We start from the raw sequence: 21,671 nt of genomic DNA, 5'->3' as shown, positions 1-21,671 counted from the left end.
AGGGTGTACGCTTGAGCAGAGTAGAACTGAATGCTGATCTGAAGGCTTTAATGTGTGCGGATTTAATTTATAAAACGTGAACAGTTAGCTCACGATCCTGAAGCTCATCCAAAAATTCATGGACAGGTATCATGATTTTGGTGAGTTGAAGGGCAGCTAAGAATAGACAAGAACATGACACTCCTGGGATCGTTAAAATCTGCAAATAAGCCGCATCATTGTATAAACCGCAGAGGTTGAAGCTGGGGTAAAAAGTCGCGGCTTATAGACCGAACTTTACCGTAAGTGCCCTGCTTGTATCTACTAACAGAAAGTGAACAGGTAAGTGCCCAGCTTGTATCTACTAACAGAGAGTGAGCAGGTAAGTGCCCTGCTTGTAACTTCTAACAGAAAGTGAGCAGGTAAGTATCCTGCTTGTAACTACTAACAGAAAATGAACAGGTAAGTGTCCATCTTGTATCTACTAGCCGAAATTGAACAGGTGAGTGTCCTGCTTGTATCTACTAACAGAAAGTGAACAGTTATATGCCTTACTTGCCCTAATACTAATAGAAAATGATCAGGTATGTGTCTAGCTGGCTAGACTCAAAAGCTAACTGTGAAGTAAAAGTAGATCACTACATGTACAGCCAGGCATACACAATTTACTATGTATACACATAGACACATACTAACACATAATAACACTCACAGACAAACACACACACACACACACACACACGCAGACAGACACACACCCTAACACACACACACACACACACAATCACCCAAAGGCAAACACACACACACACACACACACCAAAACAGGCAAACAAATATAAAAAAAAAAACCAATATTACACCCACCAGGAGAATAGTAAGGGTCGTGACTGGGTACATCAGTGCTAAAACCCAGGTTTAGATGAATCCCCCACCCGGCAGCCTTCACGCAGGTGAACACCAACAGGTATACCACCGATATCACACCTGCACACCACAACCATCATCATCATTATTTCCATCTTCTTCATCATCATCATTATCATCCTCTTCATCATCACCACCATCATCATCATCCTCATCACTAACAATATCATCACCATCATCCTCCTCTTCATCATCATCACTACCATCATCATCACAATCATCATCCTCTTCATCATCACCACCATCATCATCATCATCATCCTCATCACTAACAATTTCATCACCATCATCATCATCATCATCCTCTTCATCATCATCACCACCATTATCATAACCATCATCCTCTTCATCATCATCACCATCATTATCATCATGATCAACATCCTCTTCATCATCACCATCATCATTATCATAACCATCATCCTCTTCATCATCATCACCATCATTATCATCACCATCATATATTATCATCATCCTCTTCATCGTAGTCTAACAGAAATCTCTACGACTGTTATCATTACCAGGCATTGCCTGGAAGGATAAGGAGGAAGGTGGCAGAATGGTTAAGACGCTCAGCTGCCAATACAGAGAGTCCGTGAGGGTGTGGGTTCGAATCCCGCTCTCGCCCTTTCTCCTAAGTTTGACTGGAGAATCAAACTGAGCGTCTAGTCTTTCGGATGAGACGATAAACCGAGGTCCCGTGTGCAGCACGCACTTGGCGCACTGAAAAAGAACCCATGGCAACGAGAGTGTTGTCCTCTGGCGAAATTACATAAAATGAAATCCACTTTCATAGGTACACAAATATGTAAGCATGCACTCAAGGCCTGACTAAGCGCGTTGGGTTATGCTGCTGGTCAGGCATCTGCTCAACAGATGTGGTGTAGCGTGTATGGATTTGTCCGAACGCAGTGACGCCTCCTTGAGAAAGTGAAACTGAAACTGCCTTGTTTCACATTGTATTTACTCAGTGCAGCCCTCTTCATTGCTCTGATCATCACCAGACCTGCCAGCCTAAACCAAGACCTGTCAGTCAGATTTTGGACGGGCTTAATAGCCAAGTGGTTAAAGCGTTGGACTTTCAATCTGAGGGTCCCGGGTTCAAATCTCGGTAATGGCGCCTGGTGGGTAAAGGGTGGAGATTTTTCCGATCTCCCAGGTCAACATATGTGCAGATCTGCTAGTGCCTGAACCCCCTTTGTGTGTATATGCAAGCAGAAGATCAAATACGCACGTTAAAGATCCCGTAATCCATGTCAGCGTTCGGTGGGTTATGGAAACAAGAACAAACCCAGCATGCACACCCCCAAAAACGGAGTATGACTGCCAACATGGCGGGGTAAAAACAGTCATACACGTAAAAGCCCACTCCTGTACAATTGAGTGAATGTGGGAGTTGCAGCCCACAAACGAAGAAGAAGAAAGTCAGATTTTGGATTAAGTGTCAGCTGCGAATGCCATTTGTCAGTAGCACACCAGTATATTTTTTACAAAAAATGTGCAATTAATGAAAGGTCAGTTAATCATATGTTCTGCTGCTGATCCAACAAACTGTTGAACCAAACATTTCACTATTGTCATTGACTTCACATCGTCTGATAATGTTGCTTGTCGGAAACATTTGCCAAAAACAAATTTCCAGAATGCTCAGCTGGTCCACCAGGGACAAAGCAAACCGTGCTTCAGCGCAGATCGTGTCTAGTAATTGTGGGAAAATATTTGGGAGACTGAAAAAAAATTAGCAATGCTTGGTTTTGCAACACTGCCGGTTCCACAATGGTGATTCAACTTCCATTTGACATGTGCTGAATGAGGATGACTGGATGAAATGATGAAACTTAAATGCTGACAGACCAGGACAATACTGGTTCTGGGGTGTTTTTGGGGGTGTTTTTTTTTCAAGTGTCCATCTTTGAACAGATCTGTGGGGGGGTGGGGGGGGGGAAGGGGGAGGAAGAAAATGATTTTTCTTCATCTGACCATAGCATCTCCTACATGAGTATAACAGTGCAGCAAAATGCACTTAACCATAGCAAATTCTGATCAAAACATAGCAGTTGGCACGTCTGCTTTACCATCAATCAGAAACACCTGGATTACAAAGAACAGATGCACAGTTTCAATTTCTCAAAGAGGGATCACTGTGCTCATACAAATCCATGCATGTTGCACCACATCTGCTAGGCAGATGCAGACCAGCAACATAAACCTAACATGCTTAGTCTGGCCTTCAGTGTACTGTATGCATATGTATTTGTGTACCTATCACAATGGATGTCTTCTGCAGAATATTGCCAGAGGACGACACTTTTGGTGCAGTGGGTTACTTTTCAGCGCCATGTGGATGCTGCACATGGGGCCTCAGGTCATCATCTCATCCCAATGACTCGACGCCCAGTTAGATTTTCCTGTCAAACTTGGGTAAAAGGGCAAGACCAAGATTCAAACCCAGACCCTCATGGACGCTGTATTGGCAGATAAGCGTCTTGACCTTCTTCTTTTTCATCTTCGTTCATGGGCTGCAACTCCCATGTTCACTCATATGTACACAAGCTGGCTTTTATGTGTATGACCTTTCTCACCCCGCCATATAGGCAGCCATACTATGTTTTTGAGCGTGTGCATGCCAGGTATGTTCTTGTTTCCATCACCCACTGAAGGCTGACATGGATTACAGGATCTTTAACATGCGTATTTGACCTTCTGCTTGCATACACACACGAAGGGGGTTCAGGCACAAGCAGGTCTGCACATATGTTGACCTGGGAGATCGGAAAAATCTCCACCCTTAACCCACCAGGCACCGTTACCGAGATTCGAACCCGGGTCCTCAGACTGAAAGTCAAACGCTTTCACCACTCAGCTATTGCGCCCGTCAGCGTCTTCACCATTCTGCCACCTTCCTCCCCCAAAGATTCATAAAGGCAGGGCACTGTGCAGACCAGCTCACCCAGAGAGTTGAGTTTGGTGAAGATGGTGGCAGACTTGAAGTTGACCAGCCAGATGAGCAGGCCCACCAGAATGAGAGGAACTGACAGGTTCTCCGTCCACACCTTGTTGAATGTCGAGTGGTCCGTCAACGTGCTGATGTTGCCACTGGCTTTGCAGATCGCTGGAACAAAGCAACAAATGACTGCATGTGCAGGAATTACAATGCGTCCAACATTTTTCGTGTATGCTTCGTATAGAGCTTCTACCATGACAGCAACACAAACAGAAGCCCCCACTTCAGAGTCATCTTTTTTGTAAATTCATATATGGATAAATACAAGAAAGTCTCTGTGATTGCTTTACACACACACACACACACACACACACACACACACACTCACACATGCTCACACACACACACATGTACACATCCACTCATGCACACAAACACACACTCATTCCTGCACACACACACACACACACACACAATCACACAAACACACAATCACACAAACACACACACCCAAATGGCCACATATCACACAAAGAGGAAAGCCATACCATCAGTATATTGATGGGAGGAGTTGGAATACAGACAGGAGCCATTGGACCCGTCCACACAGTTGGTCCCATTCCCTGCAGGACCTGTGTAGATTTTACCTGGAAAATAATCTAACAGGATGAGATCAGAAAAAAATGATCAATTTACTTACAAACAGCCTGATATTGGCAAGATTTAACAAGGGTATATTTTGCTTGGAAAAAAAATCTATAAGCATAAGTATGAGAAAAAAAAAAAGCAAATCCTTTACTGATGTCCTGATAATAGTTACATTTTGACTTTTAAAAAAATATGAGGATAAGTTGGAAAAAAAAGAAGAAAAAAAAAAGAAGCAAATCGTTCACTGACTATCGAATTAACAATGGTAAGATTCTATAAAGCGGACAAACACTGCTGTTTGTGGAAAACGGCAATAAGTCAGAATTTAATTTAAAATTGATGAAAGCCGCTTGAAATATAAATTTCTCACCAATCATAATATGTCATCTTTTCTAATGTGATCTCAAGTTTCTTGGTATCAAGGACACCCCGACAGTTCACAGAATGCCACAATAACACAAATCTGACCAATGACTGGGCTCTCATCTGCCTTTTTCTTTCTTTTTTTTTTCTAAAAGGAAATTTTCTATCTAAAATTATGTTTAAATAACATACTTGACCCAACTAGTGCAGACTCCGGCAGGGGTCTGACATTTCTGTCCTGTGCAAACTACTATCCGCCTATGCGGAGAAAACGAAAGTTCTACGACCGATAACCTCCCAGAAGTAGGTAACTTCCCCTTTGTCCCCCTGGCTAGTGCCCTTTTTTTTCCGGCAGCCATCTCGACACCTGTTCCTGTGCACTTCATACGGCTAAGTTTTTTTTCGCATTTTCTATCTGTCTATCCGTTCTTTGGCGTTTCTGTTTTGTGTCCAATTATGTCTTCAAACAGGTTGCACAGTTATGTAGCTCGATTGGGAGATCAGGCTAAAATCAAGGCACGATCGCAATCGATTCACGATCAGTCTGGGCCCTCTACCTCTGGCCCTCTCAACAATGCCACCCCACCACATACTATTAATTATTATTCACAAAATAAAGTGGTTACATACATTCAAACAAAATACAAAACAGAAGAGAAAGAAATGGACTGTCCAGTTTTAGTAATTGTCACTATAGCGATGACAGTCATACACACATTTTACTTATATGAGTGAAGGAAAAGATATACATGTGTATACTGTGTGTCTATGTATGCATGAGTGCATGTGTGTGTGGTGTGTGTGCACATGTGTACAAACATGAATGTGGGAATATGTGTGCGCCTGTGCTTTGATATCACAGCCCCGGTACACATCAAGTTAATCAAGTCCCCATGTATGTTCAAATATTAGTGTATAAACTTGAAAATACACGATGTTAGTTCCATAGAAAATGAACATTTGTATTTGTATTTGTATTTCTTTTCATCACATCAGATTTATCTGTGTGAAATTCAGGCTGCTCTGCTCAGGGAGAGCTACATTACAGCGCCACCCTTTTTTTTTTTTTTTTGTATTTTTTCCTGCATGTAGTTTTATTTGTTTTTCATACTGAAGTGGATTTTTCTACATAATTTTGCCAGGAACAACCCTTTTGTTGCCATGGGTTCTTTAACGCGCGCTAAATGCATGCTGCACACGGGACCTCGGTTTATCGTCTCATTTGAATGACTACGGTCCAGACCACCACTCAAGGTCTAGTGGAGGGGGAGAAAATATCTGCAGCTGAGCCGTGATTCGAACCAGCGCGCTCAGATTCTCTCGCTTCCTAGGCGGACGCGTTACCTCTAGGCCATCACTCCACACACACACACACACACATGCACACACACACACACACACACACACACACACACACACACACACTCACACACATATGCTAACACACACTTCCTCTCTCACTCATGAACACACACTGACACTCTCTCTCCCTCACTGTCACATGGCATGCAAACATGCAAACACCTAATACACATACACACACTCCCTCTCTCACTGACACAAACACTCTATCTCTCACTATCACCAACACACACAAACACACACTCTATCCTTCACTATCACAAACATACACACTAACACACATTAGGAAAAATCCACACACTCCCTCGCTCACTCACACACACACACACACACACTGTCTCTCACTGTCCCCACCCACCACCACCCAACACTCTCTCTCACCCTCTCTCTTTCTCTCTCTCTCTCACACACACACACACACACAGAGAAAAACCGCACCATGTATAAAAACAACGATATGGTAGAGGAAGTTAGAGAGAAGGATCCAGTAAACGATCATGCCGCCCAGCAGGGTGACGATAGAGGAGAAGTTGGCCAGATATCGGGCCATCCGGCCAAGAAAATGGCCGCACACATCAGAGAACTCTTTGAACGTTTTTCCTGCAACACAAAACACAGTACACCATTGTCCCAAGAAGCTGGTATGTTGTCGGTTGAAGAAGGTTGGGCCTCACCTAGCTTCTGTGAGAGACAAAGATGTTGGCATGTGCGCTGTGTATTTGTGTGGAAATAGGAGTGGGAATGCGTGCATGCATGCATGTGTGTGTGTGCGTGTGTGCGTGCGTGTGTGTGCGTGCGCGCGCGCGCGTGTGTGTGTGTGTGTGTGTGTGTGTGTGTGTGTGTGTGCATGTGTGTGTGTGTGCGTGTGTGTGCATGTGTGTGTATACATGTGTGTGTGCGCGCATGTGTGTGTGTGTGGTTGCACACTTGTGTGAGTGCATACTCATGTGTGGGTGCGAGTGGATTTGCTGAGCATGGCCCGTTTTGGTTCTTGATATATTTTGTTCATTTGCATTTCATGTATCTTTCACTGAATTTGATTTCTTTGCATTTACTTATTTTGTTTAATCATTCTACCTCATTCTATGTTAGTACTTCACAAATAAAGTTAGAACCAGATAAACAAACCCCCCCAAAAAGGGTTTTTTTGTTGTTGTTTTTTTAAGATGAAAAAAAAAAACATCAGTCAAGAGTTTTGTATCATCTGATTTCTTGTTGAGCTTTTCTTTTTCTTTCTTCTTCCTTGTTATCATTTGCTTTTGGTTTTTCTTAACAATTATTACTTCAGTTCTGCTTGAGCTTTTGTGTGGGATTTTTGTTGTTGTCTTTTTCCATTTTGTTGGGACTGTTTTAAACACACACACACACACACACACACACACACACACACACAAGGACACACACACACAAACACAAACACACACACATACACACACGCAGAGGTACAACACAAAGGCGCACACACACACACACACACACACACACACACACACACACACACACACACACACACACACACACAGGCACAACACACACACAGACACTAAGTTGACTAACACACACACACACACACACACACTAACACTAACAGACACACTCACACTCACAAACACAAAAATACACACTTACACACACACACACACACACACACACACACACTAACACTAACAGACACACTCACACTCACAAACACAAAAATACACACTTACACACACACACACACACACACACACACACACACACACACATACACACAGAGGTACCATGCCAACTAACCCTGGACCCAGTTGACTGACTTGAGCACCAGGTAACTGGTGTAGAACATGATGAGCGCCATCACCACAAGCAAAGTGATGCCACCAACGAACCCCGCCTGAAATGTGCAGGAACACACGCTACATGTCTGTCTGAGAGTCTATGTGTGCGAGCCCGAAACCTGATTATATGACACAGGAAACGAATGATGAACGCCTAATGGCAGCCATCAGTCGGCTCTACACAGGTAGGCAGCCTGTTGTGCAAATGACCCCAAGTTTGTAAAGCGCTTAGAGCTTGGTCTCCGACTTGAGGACAGGTGCTATACAAGTATCCGTATATCATCATCATCATCAACAGAGTCCTACAGCCATAAGCAGAACATCTATCTACCTGTGTTAGTTTTAGTTTCAGTTTCTATTTCAGATAAATCCATATATGCTACATGCACCCCATCTAATAGGCTGTTGCCTGACCAGCAGCATAACCCGATGCACCCAACCAGGCCTTGAGTGTGTGCATGTTAGCAAGTTTGGTCTTTCATTCTTTTTTCTTTGAAAAATAATTTTTACAACCTTTTACAACACCATTACCAACAACTAAAAAGAACTTAAAGACATCTTAAAGAAAAAAAAAGAAAAAAAAAAGATACATTCATAAAGAAACATAGGCAAACAGACTGACAGACAGGTTGATGGACAAAGCAACTAGATTGTACATAGGCTGGTCATTATCACGAAGTGTTGTCACTGATTTATGATCATATACAACCTGTCAAGGACCTTGTAGCTCTCTTTCATTCATGATTTCAGAGTGATGCATGCAAGTGAAAGTTGGGAGTGGAAGCACTTTCATTTGTTTCCGCACAAGATTTAGCAATATATGCATACAATTTCCACTCTCTTTTTTTCCCTTGCAAAGAGAAAAGAAGAGAACAGAAACAGCGTAATAAAGCATGCCTGAAAAGAACAGGAACAACATTTGGAAGGCCTGCCTGAAAATTACAGAGACAACTTTATATATATATATTTCTACACATCACCAAAATGCCAATACAAAAATCTGTATATATATATATATATATATATATATATATATATATATATATATAGTCTCATCCCTGAAAGAGCAATAGCCGAGTGGTTAAAGTGTTGGACTTTCATCTGAGGGACCCGGGTTCGAATCTCGGTAACGGCGCCTGGTGGGTAAAGGGTGGAGATTTTTCCGAACTCCCAGGTCAACATATGTGCAGACCTGCTAGTGCCTGATCCCCCTTTGTGTGTATACGCACGCAGAAGATCAAATACGCACGTTAAAGATCCTGTAACCCATGTCAGTGTTCAGTGGGTTATGGAGACACGAAAATACCCAGCATGCATGAACCACGACAGACGGTCATCGGCAAGTCGATGCTGGTCGTGAAATGGAAAGAAAAAAAAAAAAGAACAACAGCCCACGACTGACCTGATGTATTGCCCAGGGGATGCTGAGCAGTGACGTTCCCATCATGGTGTTCCACAGGGAAAAGCTGCAAACACACCCACATTCATCACTTCACTTGTCAGACATTTCCCATGGAGAAAACATTAAACATTAAATCAAAATATGAAATGCACTCTCATCTCACTTATTATCCCATTTCCATATCAAGCACTGTATACAATACAGAAATAAGTGTGAAATACATTCATACATCACCGTACACTGCTGGGTGACATGAAAATGTATGCGTATGATGTGCGTGTACACATCTCTGAGACTGAGAGTGAGGAAAAGAGAAAGAGAGATAGAGAGGATGAATCTTTATTGTTTACAGATACACTGATCCCTAAACAAGAGTGGGCACAGCCCATGGTGTAGGAAGATTGTTAAATACAAAACAAAATTAGAAATACACATGATTATGAAACACAGAAAAAAATTTGTGAACCATAAACACTTAATTTTCACATTTCAGTAAAGTTTCTGGGATATCATATTCGTACTCACTCAATGACACAAGCAATAACACACACAGACACAGATGGCACATACACACACACAGTGCTTATCCATGTAACTGTATGTATCAGCATGTAACTACATGTATCAGCCAAGTCAGAGAGAGACAGAGTCAAAGAGAGAGACACTTTTGACACTTTGACTCTTTACTGTCATTAGCTTAACAGCCCATGTGACAGGGGGGTACAGGGGAAGTTACAGTGTCGTTTTATCCAATCATTTGAAAAAGTAAAACAAAACAAAACAAAAACAAAAACTAATGCACCTAATGTCACAAAGGTTATATCAATAAACAACAGCCAACAAATTGCACACAAAAAAATAACATCATCATCATCAGATTGACCATCCAAATACTAATTCTATTTGCTTCTATTTTGACCCTCAAAGAAATCATTTTGGAAACCATTAATGTTTGTATATATTTTGAATTAACGGGCATTTTGATCATTTATTTTCTTTTTCCGTGTATCTACTGCCTCTGAGACGTATTTTGCAACTGAGAGGATAATATTTTCGTCATTTGATGTTAAGACACGAGTCAAAGAGAGAGAGAGAGAGAGAGAGAGAGAGAGAGAGCACTGTAGGCTGATTAAGAGAGAAGGAGAGAGATGGGTAGACAGTGAGATACAACAACAACAAACAAAAAAAAATTAAAGTTTTGTTGTTTGCTGAATTCTTACAAATTAACTGAACAATGTACCATCAGAACAGACAAATGGTTTTGTTTTCTTGTTGTTTATTTTGAAAGGTGTACTCACATGGTGACAATGCTGCTGTGTTTGCTCTCTGCCGGACCAAGAATCTTCTCCCAGAAATATTCTGGAACCACATGGTCTGGCATGACCTGTTCACCAATTCATCAGCAAAACTCAATCAACTGATCAGTATCAACAAGAATCAATCAACTGATAAGTCCATCAACCACATCTGCTCATTAAGAACTAATCAATAATTAACCAACAAGACCCAATCAATTGATCAGTAAATCATCCAGGCCTTTTATCAATTTATCAACAAGGATCAATCAGTTGATCATTGCATCAGCCAATCAGTCAAGCGCATTTCAGAACCTATGTTTTAACTGCGTCCTTCTTCATCTTTTATGAGGAAATTAGGATTTAACTTCTTTGATTCTTTTTTTTTTTTTTTTTTTTTTGTATGCACACATGCACATTCACAAATGCAATGTACATGAAAGCACATGCATCCACAAGCATGCTGATAAATTATGACCACTCATGTAGAAAGAGGCACATATACACGCATTTCTTAAAAAAAACCCAAAAAAACCAAGTGTCTCTGACCAAGATACTGTCAGGGCGCCGATCCAGACGATGGAAATAGAGCAGGCGCCGCGCAATCCCTCGTCTGTGATCGTCCTCGGCATAGCGCTGGTCGCCATCGGCACCAGATGATGGTGCTGCTTCCTGCTGCCTTCTGGTGGCATTCAGGGGTCTGTAGACGAAGGGCTTCCTGGACAGCAGTGAACAGGAAACCCTTCAGCTGCTGAATTTTGGTGAAGTGAGATTGGTGTGGCAAGAACTGAAAGTGCAGTTACTACTTTGGGGGTCCTTTAAATGGTGTAATTGACTTTCATGTATCATCAGAAAACTTCTTGGCATAAAGTGGCAAGAAAAGATCCCTGACACAGAGGTGCTCACTCGTGCAAACTTGCCCAGCATCCACACCATCTTGATGCAGGCCCAGCTGCGCTGGGCAGGCCATGTAGTTCGCATGCCATACCACCGGCTCCCCAAGAAACTGCTGTACGGCGAACTCCAACATGGCAAGCGCTCCCATGGAGGCCAAAAGAAGTGCTTCAAAGACACTCTGAAAGCTTCTCTGAAGGCCTTCAACATCAGCCACGACACATGGGAGCTGAATGCAATGGACAGACCAAAGTGGCGTTCAGCTGTCCACAAAGGCACCAAATCCTGTGAGGCCAACAGAATCGCTGCAGCAGAGCAACGCAGACAGGCCAGGAAAAGCAGTGCCAGCAAGTCCCCGACAGCCGCCACCATCCCCTGTCCACACCGCGTCAGAACCTTCCGGGCGCGGATTGGCCTGACCAGTCATCTGCGCAACCACAGAGCCCACCCACCCACCCCCAGGATGACTAGATGGTCCTCGTCGATCCCGACGGACGAACCACATCATCGCAAGATGAAAAAGGAATGGTGACTGACATCCTGACCTGTAAGCTCAGTTTTATCACAACATACTGACAGCCTTCACAAACATAGCAGCAGCAGCCATGGGAATAAAATGAGCTGATGTTTCACAACATGCCTGGTATGTGCAAGCACATGCACACCTGTACACATCTCGTGTGTGTGTGTGTGTGTGTGTGTGTGTGTGTGTATGATTCAATTTACTGTGTCAGGTGTCATCAGCAATGAACTGATACCAGCATATTTTGCTAAAAATCATCTCATTCCTCAAATTGTCTTTCCTTTGATCTAATTTGATCATCTTTGCTCTTTCAAGTCATGATCTGACCAACCAACTTTGCTAGCTGAAATGATCACCTGAGCATATACAATGAGAGCAGACTATGGCTTTACCTGACTGGCTAAAAATGATCACCTGCATTAATGCATACAATGACAGGAAACTAAGGCTTTACCTGGCTGGCTGAAAGCAACCATCTGTGTACAAATATACAATGACAACAGACTAAGGCTTTACCTGGCTGGCTAAAAATGATCACCTGTGCGCGATGAAAGGCTTAGCGGCCAAACATGATCACTTGCATATGTCAGGAACACAGATCTTTGTTTTATTTTTACTGCAATGTTTTCTGTGTTTCCCCCTTTGATTATTTAATGCAGGCTTGTGCTGATGTACCATGTACCATAATCATGCATCACTGGTGATGACGTACCATGTGACACAATTATGTATTACTTGTGATGAAAAAGAAAAATAACAACATCATTAGCGTAATGAATGTATTACTTAAGGAACAGACCGGAGAAAGAGTTTTGGGGGGAGGTCAAAAGAAAAAACCTCAGAAAAGACAGAATTTGATGCAAATGTTTGGAAAAAAAAAAAAAAAGTGTCGCAATGACCTTTGTTTAACCCTTTCGCTGCCAGGAAAATAAGATTTAAGTGAAATCTATTTGCCAGGGTTTTTTCACAAAAAAACGGGTATAAATTTTCAAAAAATTCTGTGTTCTTTGTTACTGGAGAAAGACCCATAAAAGTATATATTTTCTGAAAGGTAAATGATTAAAGAACATAAAACACATGATGTTTTCCTGTTTTATAAACATATATTTTTAGTGACATGCTGTTGTTTTGAAATCAGTGTTTTGTTTTTTGTCACATTTTCAACTTGTTCATTACAAACATCAGTCAGGTAATTTGCACTAAAATATATTTTCTGGAAAAATGGACATCTGCGCACACAAAATCATACTAGAACAACCACAATAAACAAAAATTAAAAAGAGATACATACACAATGCATTGTGACTTCTCCAAATGATAATGTGGATGAGAGGCCACGCCCCCTCAGTCTCCACCCCCCTCCTCTTCACCCCTCTCACACAGTCACTTTATCTAGTTCTCATCAGACCGCGTTGGTTGAGTGCCAAGGAAATCGCTCACACTGTGTCCTGCTAATAATTCAGTCACTTTCTGTCATCTGCTAAAGTTTGCACAGCCGGCATCACTCACTGATAGTCGTATCTTGGTCACTCTCTTGATTGCTCCCTTTATTTTCTATCAGATCGTCTTATAAATGTTAATCACTGTCTTCTTCGAATTTACACTTCAATTCTTTCCGAGCATCAGCTAAAGAAAGCAGTCTTGGTTGATTTATTTCACCACAATCACGTGCCATGAGCACGGCGTCAGTCCGACATTTTGTTGAGCGAGCGAGGAGAGGAGCCAGGCAAACACTGGGACAGTAACCCAACCAAAACGTTCAAATAATGATCTCATGATGTAGATGGGGTTTCTAGATATGAATAGAATCCAGAAAGATTCCCCAAGCTAAAGCTGCCAGCATTTTTGTCAACGAACTGAACGCAAAGCAGGGAAAAGTCAGAATATTTCAATGACGAGTTATGTCGTCATTGTGGAAGCCTAGAGGTTAAGGGTGGACATGGGGAATACTGGAAATACTAATTTATACTGTTGTGAACATCTGTGATGAACTTTGTCTGTGCTTCCCTGAGACTGCTGGTGTTGGAAATTCTTCTTTTATGACTGTTGTAATTTTGTGCTGATTTATTGTGAACATCTGTGATTGACTTTGTGCTTCCCGGAGACTGCTGGTGGTGACAACTAATACGTGAAGTGAACATTGTTGAATGTTGAGTGTCTGTTTTCAAATTGCAACTTTTAATGTATGGAGACAATCTAATGTGGAAATGTTTCAGAAGTGAAAGGGCTGTGTATGAACATGACCTGCTGTGAATGACTAAACTAGAATAAGCCCCTCGTTCTTTACAGCATACATGTTCACAGTGACAGGAGACTAAGGCTTTCCCTGGCTGACGAGTAAAATGGAGTGATGGCCTAGAGGTAACGCGTCCGCCTAGGAAGCGAGAGAATCTGAGCGCGCTGGTTCGAATCACGGCTCAGCCGCCGATATTTTCTCCCCGTCCACTAGACCCTGAGTGGTGGTCTGGACGCTAGTCATTCGGATGAGACGATAAACCGAGGTCCCGTGTGCAGCACGCACTTAGCGCACGTAAAAGAACCCACGGCAACAAAAGGGTTGTTCCTGGCAAAATTCTGTAGAAAAATCCACTTTGATAGGAAAAACAAATAAAACTGCAGGCAGAAAAAATACCAAAAAAATGGGTGGCGCTGTAGTATAGCGACGCGCTCTCCCCGAGGAGAGCAGCCCGAATTTCACACAGATAAATCTGTTGTGATAAAAAGAAATACAAAACAAATGATCACCAGTGCACACTGAAAGACTGGTTAAGAATGATCACTTGTGAAAAACGACAGGAGACAAAAGGCTTTACCTGACAACAGTTGGATCCCTTTTCATTTCCGTCTTCAGCTTGACAGAGGATCGTGAGGACCGTAGTCCATTCTGCGTCACAAGGCGTGACAGTTCTGGGCTGCTCTGGCTGTGCACCAAGTGGTTTGACCCGTACCCATCGTCGCTACTGAAACCAGATCGAAGCCTTTTTTTCTGCGTTACACATCAGTAGTAGATCAGCTTACAAAAAAAAGATGCTGAATACAGAATACAGTATTATCTCTCCTACAAGAGAAATTCATTGTCAGATTGTCTGTGAAACCACAGGCTAAAAAAAGAAACCAAACATTGCCACTGTCATCATCATCATTGTCGTCACCCTCGTTCTTGCTCAATTAAGTGGAACAAAGACAAACAAAATCCCTGACCTATTGTGTGCTTTTCCTTTTTTTCTTTTTCTTTTCTTTTTTTTTTTCTTTTTTTTCTTGAGTCTTTTGCAGCAACAGCTTGATGAACAGTCTGTCCCTGTACCTTACATTAAACTAATTTCTATTTAATATCAGTTTGTTCTTATATTACTGCCATCATTAACTTAAACCAAACTCCTTTCCCTTTTTTTTGGGGGGGGGGGCGGGGAAGGGGGGTTGGGGGGCGGAGGGGTGTAAGAAAACTACATTATTCTGGTAAAGAGAGTGGGAGAGAAAGAGAGACAGACAGACAGACAGAGAGACAAGCAGACAGACAGACAGAAGGAGAGTTTGTGTGTGTGTTTGTGTGTGTGTGTGTGTGTGTGTGTGTGTGTGTGTCTGTGTCTGTGTACAGTGTGTGCAATTATGGCGGCCGGTCTCGTTTACTATCAGTGCCCAAAGTTCCCAGTGCCCAAAGTTCCCGGTGGCTGGCGAAGCAGCCATACAATACAACAATTTGGTCAGTGGATGGATGTCTGCCTTTTCATCTGCTTCCCTAGCTCTCACTCAGGCAGCCAGCCTATGGTGTGTGTTACTCAACATTTTATCTGGTTGGCACTTGTCAGCAAACATGACCCCTGATCACCAATCAGCTGTTGCTGCCGGCCGGCTAATCTCTCTTTTTCAAACTATGTCAACAGACCTCCTTGTGAGTGTGACACTGCCCTATCCACCTAGAAGACGACAGAGGCAAAAGGATGGTGGCAGAATGGTTAACATCTGCCATTACGATGGGCACAAAAGGAGAGTGGTTAAAGCATTGGACTGTCAATCTGAGGGTCTCGGGTTCAAATCCCAGTGACAGCGCCTGGTGGGTAGTGGGTAGAGATTCTTCTGATCTCCCAGGTCAAACCTCTTTTGTGTGTATATATGCATGCTGAAGATCAAATACTCACGTTAAAATTCCTATAATCCATGTCAGTGTTGGGCGGGTTATGGAAACTAGAACATATCTGACATAGATCCCATCAACCCCGGAAAATGGAGCATGACTGCCTATGTGAGTAAAAACGGTTAAATACATGTATAAGTCCACTTGTGTACATGTGTACAAGTGAATACATGTGGTTGTCACAGCCCATGAACATAGAAGAAGAAAAAGATCTACCATAACAGTGCCCATGAGAGTCTGGGTTGGAATCCTCTTCAAGGTAGCTCTGTCACTGACACTGACACAGTAACAGCGTTGTAGGAAAAATGCCCATCCCCTTTGGCCACAGTGTGGGAAGGACTGCTATCAGAAGAGAACTGCAATCTATTGCCAGTATTGGGTATACATGTGTCTGCAGCATTTGCTCATGTATTGTAAATTGTGTTGAACAATTTGGACTTGGACAGTGTGTGTGTGTGTGTGTGTGTGTGTGCGCGCACACACACACATGCATGTGATAGAGAGAGAGATAGACAGACAGACAGACAGACAGACAAACAGAGTGACAGAGACAAACAGAGACAGAGAGATTGATAGAAAATAAAAAGCACAGCCACATCCAATAATAATACACAGTTTTTCTATGGCGCGATATATCCAGCACCAATGCTGCTCAAAGTGCCTTACATCATCCAGTTGACTATAAACATGCCTTTAAAAACACATCAACCGCTAGCTGACTATGGAAAACATCCAGTGTGTTCATATGAATGAAAAAGCACACTTTAGAGATGAATCAGATTATAAAAGCTAAGAAGTAAATAAGGCTTAGATTAAAACAAAATGCATTTCATAGAACACACACACACACACACACACACACACACACGTATATATCTATATAGAGAGAGATGTCCCTCCCTTACAGACACACACTCACACACAGACACACACACATGCTGACATTAAATATCAACTGCACTAAAAACAAAACTGCATAAGCATTAAGATATTTCTTATTTTCTAACACAGAATTCTGTTCGGGCATACTAATATGCCTACACACTTACACATGCGTACCAGAGCACTGTACCCTCACAAACACATGCACGCACGCATGCACGCACGCACACACGCGCGCACACACACACACACACACACACACATTAAAAATAACCATATAGAAAAAATGCCATTACATGTAAGACCAAAACTACATAAAATACACAATGCATTAAAACAGGACTGCAAAAATACTAGTACAAAGATGTGTGTGTGTGTGTGTGTGTGTGTGTGTGTGTGTGTGTGTGTGTGTGCATGAACAACATGTATACATGTCTGTGTCTCCACTGTCTATATGTATGTGCACATACATGTATGTGTGTGCGTGATTGTGTGTATACATACATAAAAATATATACATATGCGTCATGTGCATGTGAATGTATTCAGTGCATCTACTGTGTGACTTCTAACAAGAGCTCATTTTGATTTTATTATCACAATGGCCCAGTCAGTGGTGAATCAGAGACAGTCAGCAGTATGCCCATGTGAGATTCACACTTGAGCCTGCACAACTAGGTCAGTGGTGACTCAGGAATGTAAGTGAGCATCAGCTGTGCACAGACTGCACCAGATAGCAGTGTTACTTAAAATCCACTTATCAGAACATTACCATTTGCTTGCAGATTGTACAGATCTGCGTAGTTGCTGCTACATAATCACAAATGGTTATGTTATCCATAGCAATAAAAATAGATTGACCAAGGTAAAAGATATCAGACCTAAAAAGAATTTAAAACAAAAAATTAAAACCAAAACAGGGTAAGAAAGGAAAAAGATAGGGCCAAGGTGAAAGAACATCAGGCCAAAAAATGAGACACCCCTAATGCGTATCACTGAAAACAGATGACTCAAAGTTATAAAGTTATAACTGAATACATTTACTGGTAATATCAATAATAGCGTCAAGTATCTCAGTAGATATTGGACTGAACATTGCAAGAGCAAGTGGTTTATTTGCAAAAAAAAATACTGAAAACTTAGTTCACAACCACAGTAGGTAAATCAATTAAATGAGCCAGTTGCACATTAACTAAGTCATTGACACAACAGTGACTGATACACTGAATTTAAATATGTGAACACAAACTATAATATTATTATGTATCAGGGATTAAAATTCCCACTCTTCTTAGACAAGAAGAATTTCATAAGGACCTGTACAATCTAGCCCATCTGCCAGACCAGTGGGTTTCTGTTTTGGGGGAAAAAAAACAAAAAACAAAAAAATCCTCTGCAAACCACATGATGAGTCTGAGACATGCAACAGGCTATCAGCTAGAAAACTTTATAAACATGATACCAGAAAAAGTTGATTTCTGTACTGCCTGTAACTGGTGAGTCTGTAAATCTGCCATGTTCTCTAATGCTGTGTTCTATAAACAGCTCGCTGCACATGAAACTTGAACAAAATAGTGCATTATAAATAAAAGGTACTGGTTCTTTTTTTTTTTCTCAACTGTATGTGTGCATGTGTGTGTGTGTGTGTGTGTGTGTGTGTGTGTGTGTGTGTGTGTGTGTGTGTGTGTGTGTGTGTGTGTGTGTGTGTGTGTGTGTGTGTGTGTGTGTGTGTGTGTGTGTAAAGTTTGCATGTATGCATGCAACACAAGTGTATTTGTATGCATGTGTGTACAGAGACAATTGTGTGTGTGTGTGTGCGCACGCGCATGTGTGCGCACATGCACACACACGCATGAATACATTAATGTTTGAGTTAAAAGCTTGCGTACATATTTCACTTTGACACGAACACACATACATCCACACATACACACACACTCACTGAGTCACTCACACTCTCTCTCTCTCTCTGTCCATTCCAAAGATTGATACTAAAACTTACGGTGAACGTTCCTTTTCTTTTGTTGCACCTGAACAGTGGAATTCACTGCCCTCACACCTCCGTTACACCCCAACACCCGCATTCAAGAGAGCACTCAAAACATATCTTTTCAAAGTGTAGTTCTCACACTGAAAATTTTCAATCTGCATATGCTTGCTGTGATTTTTGTTGCTGGATGTGCTCTTTGTGTTGATCTGTATGCATCTGTGATGATTTTGGTGTGTTTTTCGTGATACCTGGTTCCCTGGTGTTTATTTTTGGCAATGGTGAATGTGATGTGCTTTGTTTTGCTGTGATTTGCGCCTGTGTGATTTACTGTGATGGTGCCTGTGTCAATTTACTTTTTTTTTTATGGTGTTATTGTGTCTTGGCTTTACGTTAAAAGTGCATATTTACCTCTGGATTCCTGTAGCAGCACCAGACAAAATGGGCTGTCTTTCTTCATCGTCTTCCTTTGACTGGCTGCCAGAGTTTCCCATTGATACAAGAACAAACTGACGACAAGCTCGCTGTCAGGAAACCAAAACTTTACCTCTGCTTGTATTGTATGCCCAGGTCATGAGATGTGAAAGTTTACCGGAAGTAGTGACTATGACCTTAACATTGTTCGCAACGGACCGGAAGTTTATGACAATGCGTCATCCAAACAACAATATTGATCTGTTTTTGATTGGCCTTGCTCAGTTCTAGTTTGAGTTTTCGGGATGCTGACGGCATTTCTCTTATTCGAGAGAGTGAAGAATATGACAGCGGAAGTAGGTCCGAGCCTCCGCCTCCATACCAGGTAAACTTTTCTCCCTTCACATCATTTCTGTTTATTGTATTTTATGTTTTCTGTGCTCCCTTTCGTGCTCATCGACCCTCCGCTATGGCAGTCACCGAAACGCAGAAGGTGCAATGAAAGCGAAACGAATGTTCGACAAACGAAGCAGCGACGACACTGAAACCTCAAATCAGATACAATGAATCATTTTATTTATCACTTGCACTTTTTTTTCGTCAACACGTCACAGATTGGATTCATTGTTGGTATCGATAGACCTTCACAGGAAAACGGATGAAGTCCGTTAGTAATCAGCCTCCGATTCTGATCCAGTCTTAGTCACTTTCGTTTATACTGGATAGTTGGACAGGATGTAGGCCACTTTAACACACACACAGATCCACGATGGACCGAATATTCGTGTCTATGACACCAGGTTCAGGTTCAGGTTCAGGTTAGGGGCTGATGTTGATCATCGTAGCCTCACGGCTTTTTACGCCCCGTCTCATTTATGATTAGCACAAGGCCTCACGGCCTTCTTTGTGCTATGTCGTTATCGGTCTTGTCTCAGTCTAAGTAGACCCAGTTACAATTATCTTGGACCATCAAAGTCAAACCAGATGTCTTTTAAAATTTTGTGATTATCGATAAGGTTCTTGAAGTTGTTGGTATTGGAAGCATACTTGATGTTAGTGGTTAGTTTGTTCCAGTTGTTAGTAACCCTATAACCCCTCCTCACCCCAACAGTTTATTCATTTTCTGTCTTGAACTGGACTTGAACTGGAATCAGACGTTTGAGGCCCCCTGTGAAGACCTGTCACCATCTCTTTGTCAGTGTCATGCACATTGCACATTTATTTATAATGAAGTAGAGTGGTTGACCACATAGATCTGTCTGACTGTCTGAGTCTCTCTCTCTCTCTCTCTCTCTCTCTCTCTCTCTCTCTCTCTCAATCAGTTCCAATCTCTCTCTCTCTCTCTTTGAGCCTTTCTCTCTCACTCTTGCTCTCTCTCTCTCTCTGTCTGTCTGGCGGTCTCTCTGTCTCTCTCTGTCTCTGTCTCTGTCTCTCTCTCTTTCTCACTCACACACACACACACACACACACACACACACACACACACACACACACACACATACAAGCAAATCATTTGTTATTTGCACTCACATAAAGATATAATAAACTGATGTTCATCCACAAACATCACTGAGACTTGCCACAGAAGAAACATGTTGAGGAAAGAATATAACAATAAATTACACAGTCTGCTTCAGTGGATTGCTTCATTAGCCAACAATTCATAAATCACATGACAGTCTCATGACTACCACTTTGTCACCCAAGTCAAGAATGATATATATATATATATATATATATATATATATATAATATTGTGTGTGTGTGTGTGTGCATAATTTGATAATCTTATTTTAAACAATTAATTTTTTTGAACAAAATTGGAAAGGATAGAGCAGATAGTTGTCACTTAAAGATCACTATATTTACATTTCATGTGTGTGTGTGTGTGTGTGTATTGGGAATTGCAGGTAGCGACCATCTACCATCCCTCACCCAGTGTCAGCAGACCAGCCAGTCAGCTGACGGAGGTAGAACAGATACAGATCGCTCAGCGTCTGGGGCTCATCAACCACCTCCTCATGGGGCTCTATGACGGCACCAGTAAAAAGGCTAAAGAGTATGTTGCAAATTCACTTTTACACATCTAGCAGATAGGATCT

The 21,671-nt window shown here is 41.9% G+C and overlaps 1 protein-coding gene across 1 annotated transcript in view; it reads right to left on the bottom strand.

Moving 5' to 3' along the window:
- The window catches only part of LOC143295172 (neutral amino acid transporter 9-like), a 35,520-nt gene extending 15,784 nt beyond the window's left edge, over positions 1-19,736 (bottom strand). The window contains exons 1-10 of the mRNA XM_076606744.1: positions 19,567-19,736; positions 14,968-15,114; positions 11,287-11,455; positions 10,741-10,826; positions 9,443-9,506; positions 8,000-8,096; positions 6,662-6,823; positions 4,399-4,497; positions 3,857-4,018; positions 847-966 (exon numbers count right to left, since the gene is read on the bottom strand). Coding sequence (XP_076462859.1) covers positions 847-966; positions 3,857-4,018; positions 4,399-4,497; positions 6,662-6,823; positions 8,000-8,096; positions 9,443-9,506; positions 10,741-10,826; positions 11,287-11,455; positions 14,968-15,114; positions 19,567-19,649 — 1,189 coding nt within the window. The 5' untranslated portion in view covers positions 19,650-19,736. The remainder of the gene's footprint in view (positions 1-846; positions 967-3,856; positions 4,019-4,398; positions 4,498-6,661; positions 6,824-7,999; positions 8,097-9,442; positions 9,507-10,740; positions 10,827-11,286; positions 11,456-14,967; positions 15,115-19,566) is intronic.
- Positions 19,737-21,671: the final 1,935 nt, after the last annotated feature.

Source organism: Babylonia areolata, chromosome 20, assembly GCF_041734735.1.
Source record: "Babylonia areolata isolate BAREFJ2019XMU chromosome 20, ASM4173473v1, whole genome shotgun sequence".
Classification (NCBI taxonomy): Eukaryota; Metazoa; Mollusca; class Gastropoda; order Neogastropoda; family Buccinidae; genus Babylonia; species Babylonia areolata.
Note: the sequence above shows the minus strand (reverse complement) of the source record. Positions and strands in the feature narration are given on the sequence as shown.